At 41.6% G+C, this 8,158-nt stretch overlaps 1 protein-coding gene across 5 annotated transcripts; it reads left to right on the top strand.

Moving 5' to 3' along the window:
* Positions 1-3,374: 3,374 nt before the first annotated feature.
* LOC117833500 (F-box/LRR-repeat protein At3g26922) lies at positions 3,375-7,568 on the top strand. Of its 5 annotated transcripts, XR_004635481.2 has the most exons (6): positions 3,381-4,378; positions 4,803-4,958; positions 5,045-5,228; positions 5,842-5,920; positions 6,231-6,441; positions 7,009-7,568. XR_004635481.2 is itself a non-coding variant. In XM_034713016.2 (5 exons), the coding sequence occupies exons 1-4, from the start codon at positions 3,500-3,502 to the stop codon at positions 5,871-5,873; spliced, it is 1,122 nt and encodes a 373-aa protein (XP_034568907.1). In that variant the 5' UTR covers positions 3,375-3,499; the 3' UTR covers positions 5,874-5,920; positions 6,231-6,624. The 5 variants fall into 5 exon arrangements, 4 of the variants coding, with proteins under 4 accessions (XP_034568907.1, XP_034568906.1, XP_034568905.1 ...); XM_034713016.2 differs by lacking the exon at positions 7,009-7,568 and having other exon boundaries at positions 3,375-4,378; positions 5,174-5,228; positions 6,231-6,624; XM_034713015.2 differs by lacking the exon at positions 6,231-6,441.
* The last annotated feature ends 590 nt before the right edge of the window (positions 7,569-8,158 follow it).

Raw genomic sequence — 8,158 nt, 5'->3', positions numbered from 1 at the left:
TAAAATACCCATAGCTATTAGCATCAACTACCTTTCAATGTTTGGCCATGATTTGCGGTTAAATTCAAAGCTTTATGCAAGAAACATTTGTATATCGAGATGCCAACAAATTTTCTAGTCCGAAAACTATATAGCACTTTTACTAGAAGAAGCACAAGCAAAATCACGCAAATGAATAATTACTGAGGGCAGTACTTGCTGGTCCAAAAGATAAGTTTATGCTTATTATATTCTAGCCCAGCTCACGGATAAAAACACAGTACTGATAATGCACCAGAAGTCCAGAACAGTAGCACGTTCTCTCCAGTGAAGAAGGTAGGCGACGAATCGTGAAAGCACTTGTAGACAAAGCGATGGGCTGCATTCCGATATGGAGAAGAGGATCAGGCCATCTTTGGCCTGTTCAGATGGAAATCCAGGAAAAGAAATAACTCCAAAACCTATAAATTGGAAGTATAAAGAATCCAAATGCACAAATTTTCGTGACGGAATCAGTGCGTATACAAACCTCACTAGCTAGATGCAAGGAACATAGAGCAGTAAAAACATTGAAATTGATAATGGAGCAACTCTGCTTTCGGGAACATATCATTTTACAGCGTGAATATCATCTGACATCAATTCCGTGAAATACTATATATCCCAGTATTCATTAAGTAATTAATCCGTATAAAACAAATGCATGGCAAATCTATAGTACACACCTACCACTATTCTTTATTGTTATAGCACAGATACGACAGTGCCTCTATATATAGTGCTTCTTTCTCACCGCCACATGTCATCTTCGCGTTCGCACCAAAATGAGAGGAAAAATGGTTAGCAGTTACTTGTGGCTTGTTGGAACATACCTGAGAAAGGTTGGTTTGCAGATGTCTTTGAAAGCATGGAATGATAACATTGTACAAGAAGCTAGAACTTGACGCAAAGGATTAATGTCTCACCTTTGTGACATGCATGCCTCCTTAGCTTTAAATTGTCCTTTCTGCAAATTAAAGCAAGTCCTTCAAATTGTAAGTGGCCAGGTTTTGTCTCTGAGCAATCAGCATAAAAGTAACACACAAATGCCGTGCATATATATGCTACTAATTGGTTGAATCAGTAATGCATGTTCCACTGCTTGGTTTGGAATTCAAAAGCACCATGCATCTCAAGGCAACAGGATCGGTGCAACCATCTCCTTCTTTAGCAGCACCATAGCGTACCATGTATACATTTGGAACCAACACTTTAACATGTATCACTCATTCTGTGGAAACATTTGACAATATTTTCTTTCATGTTAGAGACATGCAACTTTCAGCCAAAGCTAATTAATAAAGTGAGAAGAAGAAAAAATTCGATGTGCTATCGTTAATTTCTTGAGGTAGCTCTTAGTGTGGACATAGATTTGTGTTCAAACACAAATGGAATTGATCACTTCATAAAAGCATGTATTATATATTGATATGCGCGCACCCATCAAGTCAAATTTTGGACCAACTCTTCTTTCAGCACTTCAACTACATTTTTCGACCATGTCTCAAAATGAGCTTTGGTTAGTCTCTTTGTCGTTGTGGAACAATTAATTACTAGTAGAATAGTTTATACAAAGATACCAAGTTCACCATTTTAGTGATCTCCACAAATTATGTAGTTGTATGAGTAACCGGCCATTAAATGGTCCAAGTCAGCTCTACCTAATTTTATGTCATGCTATATTATATATGTTACCCTATTTACAAGATAGGAGGCTCTCATACACATCAATTCTGACATGCAAGGTATGATATGCCATCTAAAGAACATAATGCACACGAACTTTTTCCTCACCCTAGCACACCAGCCCAATTACATCAAGGAGAGAGAAAAAAGTGCCCAAAATAGTTGGAAAAGGTCTAATGGGGTTTGATAGGCATGAGAGGTAGGATGGAAGAAGGTAGCAGGCATGGCGAAAGTTCTAGCCGTTCGAACAAGAGATTCGTAGCTTTTTAGAATTGACAACCTTTTCATGCTCGGCCATGTCGTCCAGTAGCAATCAGAGCTCATGTGCTAAAAATTAGCATCGAACTACTCAGAAATTTTTTAATCCAATGCTAAAACTATATAGCAGATATTGTGATATTTTTCAATTATAAGTGTATAACCAATACGAGTATATTGTTCTACTGGTTGAACAAACCATTAGGCACTAGGCACATGACCAGCATACACTCTACCACAGTTTCTCACTTTCCCCAACACAGCGGCCGCCCGCGCCACCGGCATCGCACGCTACCTGTTCGATGGAGCGCCCGCCCCACGCTGGAGCGCTGCCCATGGCTAGTGGGGCGGACCGCATCAGTGACCTCCCGGAGGGCATCCTCCACCACATCCTCTCCCTCCTGCGGTCCTGCTAGCACAGGACGCAGTCTACACGTGCGTGCTCACCCATAGCTGGCGCCATAGATTGAATTACATGCCCGATATAATAGCCAGCTAGCACAATCTGACCTGTTGTGTACGTAGAGCAACATGCTATCTTGTGGGATACAATGTCATGGTGAGACAGAGTTAACACTACTTGAGTTTCCTCGAGAGATTTGCAATTATCTATTATCATGCACACATGTGTCTTGATTTAATCACGTCAATTTTTAGTATGATATATATGCTCCCTACCATTTGAACATGTATTTTGTAATCATGGCACCACAACAACTACATTTCTCTACCATGTCCCAAAATGAACTTTTGCTTAGTCTCTCTACTATTGTGAAAAAATAATTAGTGTATAGAATAGTTAATATTAAGATACCAAGTTCAACATTTTAGTGATCTCCACAAGTCAAGTAGTTGTATGAGTAACCCACCATTAAGCTCTACCTATTCTATTTTCTGTCATGATATACATTATGTTACCCTGTGTAGAAGATAGGAAGCTCAGGAACATCAATTCCAACTTACAAGGCATGGTATGCGATCCAAAGAACATAATGCACACAATGTAAATGTATGCAAACCTCTACTAAACTTCTACCTTGCCATAGCATGCCAGCCCAATGCGTCAAGGAGAGAAAAAAAATGAATGCTTAAATAGGAAAGGTTTTAGGAGCAGTTTGATAGGCACGAGAGGTAGTAGGAAAGAAGGTACTAGAGATTCAGAAAGATGTAGAGGTTCAAAGAAAATTCAAAGCTATTGAGAATTTACGCTGTTTTGAGGTTGCCCAAACTCAGAGTTGTGTTAGAAAATTTTATATGACTAATCAGCAAAAGTTTAATTAAATGCTAAAATTATATAGTATATATTTTAACCGTACCACAAATATAAGTGTTAAGTGTATAACCAATGCGAGTATATTGCCGAATGTGTTTGGCTGGTTAAACAAACCATGTTTAGTCTCAAGTCTCAACTCAACGTAGGCACTGGGCACGTGACAAGCACGCACTCTCACTTTCCCCAGCTCAGCTGGCGGCCGCGACGCCGGCGCCGCACGCCACCTGTTCGACGGAGCGCCCGCCCGACGCCGGAGCGTTGCCCATGGCGAGCGGGGCGGACCGCATCAGCGACCTCCCGGAGGGCGTCCTCCACCACATCCTCTCCCTCCTGCCGGCGCAGGACGCGGTGCGCACGTGCGTGCTCGCCCAGAGCTGGCGCCACCACTGGCGGTCCGCGCCCGCCGTGCGCTTCGCCGGCTGCACCGGCTGGGCCGGCGGAGCCTACACCTTCGGCCCCTTCGTCGACGGCCTTCTGAGCGCCCGCCGCGGCGGCGCGCCCCTGGACTCCTGCGACTTCGACCTCGACGTCAACCTGGATCTGGGCCGGTACGACGTCCCCAAGATGGAGCGGCGCGTCAACAGCTGGATCCGCCGCGCGCTGCGGCGCCAGGTCCGGGAGCTCCGGTTCCAAGTCTCCATCACGCCCCGGCTTCCCTTCTCGCTAGAGGATCGGCCCCTCGCCTCCGAGCACCTCACGAGGTTAGAGCTTGCGACCGTCCGGGGCAACTCGAGCGTTCTTGATTTCTCGTCCTGCCCGGCGCTGGAGGATCTCACGATGGAGGATTGCGATGTTGGATCGCTGGAAATTCATTCCCCATCCTTGAGACATCTGAGGATCAGATACTGCCTCTTTTACTGCAACTACCGCACTAGGATGTCTTTCCCGAACCTCGTCACGTTTCAGTTCATTACAAATGCTGGAAGGGTTCCACTGCTCGAAAGTATGCCATCTTTAGAAACTGCAACAGTCCGATACGATCACTTCTATGATGATCGATGTGAAAATGGTCGCTTGGATGATTGTGGAGATACTGGCTGTGATGGTTGTTTTTTCTATTATGGTCCTCATGATTACAACTGCGTGTTTCTTGAAGGCTTGACAGAAGCTACAGACTTGAAATTGTCAGCTTATCCTGATCTGGTATGCTAGCAGCTGCCCCTGTATTCAGATTTGCAATTGTGTTGACATACGTAGCTGTATTTCAGTTGTTTCCCTTCAGATCGTCATGTTTCAATAAAAAATCCCCCATAATCTATTAATATCTTGACCACCATCATGCTATATCAGTATTGAAACTGTTTTGTTCTACACTTACTGATATTGTTCAACTAAAAATGAGTCGCCTTGTGATTGACGTGTGATGTTAGTTTGGAAATGCTTATTCAGCTTAGCAAACATAGGGATGTTTTATAAATTAAATTAGATGGACAATGCACCTCTACAAAAGATATGATGTCTACACTTTTTTCATCTGCATGTTAACCAGGATATGATTCAGGGTTGTATTTTAGTTTTCCTTTTGGTGTTTCTACTATTTGACTTTGTGCCCTTGCACTTTTCCTAGTATGTTTTCAACAGGGATTTGGAGTGGTGCCCTGCCTTTAGCAAGTTAAAGACTTTGGTGCTTAGCAAATGGTTTGTGTCTGCTGACCTCAGTGCAGTCATTTGGTTTCTCTATCATGCACCTCTTCTGGAGAAACTCACTCTAAAACCTTCAAAGGTACCGTTGACCTGTTGTTCTTCACACATGTCTAGTCTTTATTTTGGTTTTGTTTATTCATTGAGAAAAGTATTTGTTTGCTTCAGGTACGCGACAATTTAATGAAAAATGATGGAAGTTACAAGCCATTAGAACAATCAATTGCAGCTAGCCATCTTCAGATTGTTGAAATCAAATGTAAAGATGTTGATGAGATAGTACTCGAAATTTTGAAGGTCTTGAATTCCACTGGCATACCACAAGAGAAAATCCGAATCCGATATTCAGCCGGTAAGTTATACATGAACAGCCATCATTCTTTGTGCAGTTGTCAATCTATTATGAAACTAAGTATTATCAATAATCAAATTGGGATTTAATTGAATACTTTCCTGCTTCGACTTATGCAAGCATTATGCGCGGAGTAGTTTTGAGTTTACAATTGGTCTACATTATGAGACTGCCACTATTTAATGGAGCTTCTGTGACTGTTCTCTCCTGCTTACTTATGCAAGCATTCATGTTGGCGTGCGTCCCCCATAAGCAGCCCATTTTGATTGAATTTACTGCCATCAGATTCTGCTCACACAAATAAATATGTGAATATCTGATTCTTTAGTGTCCATGTTTCTCCTTGCAAATCTTGAATATGCTTCTCCTTGAGTGTGCTGGATGTACTGTGTGCCTATATGTAGTTTTAATTCTTAAACAGAATCTGTTGCTTTGGTATTTTGATAATGTTGAATGCTGGTCCAAGGGTGGCTCTTATTAGTTATTATTACAGACAAACTTTCCGTACTTTTGAATTGCTTCTCATGTCAGTTTTTTTTCCAAAAAAAATATCTCTACAAAATTTCCTCCCCAAGTTAATTGTGCTTTCCTTTCCCCTTTTATTTTATTACAGGTTATAATTTTGTGCATACTGATTCCACATAGAAGTGGGAAGTACTGGGCTGCTGATGGCCCTAGTGGATTATCTAAAGGTAAATGGAACAATTATTAGCTGCCTTTTGTCTATAGGGACATCATGTCCTGTTATTCCAGCGTAGTTTACCTTGTTCCGCAATCTAGTTCCATCACATTTTTATTAACAGCTTTGCAAGATAACGTATCCTGTTGAAGTTGCATTGTTGATCTCAATCTTTCTTATATTGTTCACTTTTGGAAACATTGTTTTTAGTACCACTAAATGAAACTGATGCTATTATTAAGTGTTTTACCATTCTGTCCATTTCACTGTTTAGTCTGGCACGTCAATTATTTCCTCTCTTGTGCATTGACATTGGTCTGCAGCAGCCAAGATACATAGACTGGTGACAGGGTGTACAATATTGGGATCGTGTCAACTTCTCCCCGCAGATGTCACAAAGCCATCACTGCCACCGATCATATGTTCTTTGCTGCTCTGCTTCAACTGCTGACAAACCCACCACCTTCTTCAGTGGTTGAAGAGTTAGGAAATTGGCTGTCCTGATGATGGTATTCAGGAAGTATCTCTACTAAGGTAGAGATCATAGCAGTTTCCTTTTGTTTCTACTAGGATGGGTACTTGGTAGATACCGCCTACCTACTTGTCGATGCACTCATTAGCCATCAATTTGGGATGACTAGACCTTATATCTAACCTGATTCTATAAGATCTTGTTTGTTCAGAACTTTATATATGAATCGATGTCAGTTAGTGCAAGATGTGTACACGCATCCGAGCAACTATAAATGATTATCATGCCTATAATTCCATGACTTAAACACTTCTCAGCGATAATTTAAATGTTACAAACCCTCATGTGTCATGTGTGTTCATGTGTCCTGTGTTTAGGTTCCATTATTGCCGAACCATGGGGAAAGATTAATACTAAAGGAGAATGATATAGGATTTGTAATCCAGAGAGTATATCCATATCTCACAATATGTACCTACAAATAAGTTTCACCATACTGATATGACCTCTATAAAATGCTTCCTTTTCACTCTGGGAATGGTTAAGAGTCGGAAGTTGCTTATATTGTATCGTGGGAATAGGAAGCAAGCAGCTAACAACATCATATTACACCATTTTTGGCTGATCAGGAAAATGAGGGGTGATGACGGCTTGTGAAGAGCTACCATGTCATCTGCGATGGCCAGAGTTTGGATCCACACTACCAAGGAAAAGGTTTCGCAGCGATACATTTGCCTTCTTAGGCATGGAAAAACTTTTATTTTTTGTTACTACCATCATGTACCTGATAAGAAAATAGATGCTGGCATGCGTTTTGAAGCTGAGAATTTGTAACTACATTTTCATGGTCATGTTAATGGTGATGGTGATGCTCGGCCGGAGGGGTGAGAGACCACCAAAACGGAACAGGCCGATGGAGTGACCATGAAGTGAATTTAGCATATTGGATACCATAAGGATACCACTAGCTTGCAGACAGAGAATAGGGAGCCCACGAGGCACTCATGCTAGTTGATGTCCTCGTCATGTTGCATTGTGTGGCCGGCCTCGTCCCCGGAATAGGTGGAGAGGCTTAAAACATGATGGTTGTATGAACAATCTCGTCAGCTGTTATCATAGGCGTGAACTCGGATTGAGAGGACATCTGTACATTGAACAATGCAATTAAGTAGTTGCCAAGTTATCTCTACTTGTGTTGTAGTATACTTATTTTTTTCCTAACAGATGATCGGAAATCAGATCATTGTCGATATGTAGAAGGCTTGGTATACAAATCTATAGAATGCAGATGCACATAATAGTATATATACATGCCAAACTTATATTAACAATGAAATTGATATGGTGGCCATGACCCCATATAATACTTGTCATCACCACATGGCACAATAGCCTAAGCACACACCAACCTAGTACACGGAGTAATAACAGAACAAACCAGTAAATTGTTGGAAAGACGATGTTGATTTGATCCGATAGGCAAGAGAGACATGAGTGAAAAAGCTACTAGAAGACTTGGAAGAAATTGTCCGACATCAATAATGCACCGAAGCTATTTGGATTTCGCTACCTTTTCAAAGCTATTTGGAAGTGGCTACATTTATCCAGTTCATTAATTGTTTCATGTACCGTTTAAGAAGAGATCTGGATTTGGGTCTAGATGATGACTGTAGGTATATACCACTGCCGGGCAGGACGTAGATGAAGGCAGAGCTCACAGATTCATGGTCATCTTGACGAAGGCAGCCTAGCTTGGAGGCCTTGTGTAGTTGTGTTCAT

This window comes from Setaria viridis, chromosome 8 (genome assembly GCF_005286985.2).
Source record: "Setaria viridis chromosome 8, Setaria_viridis_v4.0, whole genome shotgun sequence".
Lineage (NCBI taxonomy): Eukaryota > Viridiplantae > Streptophyta > Magnoliopsida > Poales > Poaceae > Setaria > Setaria viridis.
The sequence above is the reverse complement of the archived record's forward strand: the minus strand, read 5'-3'. Positions and strand labels throughout refer to the sequence as shown.

Coding starts and splice junctions, on each gene's coding strand:
- LOC117833500 (XM_034713015.2), top strand. CDS start 3,500: ATGGCGAGCGGGGCGGACCGCATCAGCGACCTCCCGGAGGGCGTCCTC. Junction 4,379..4,802: donor TGTCAGCTTATCCTGATCTG/GTATGCTAGCAG, acceptor CACTTTTCCTAG/TATGTTTTCAACAGGGATTT. Junction 4,959..5,044: donor TCACTCTAAAACCTTCAAAG/GTACCGTTGACC, acceptor TGTTTGCTTCAG/GTACGCGACAATTTAATGAA.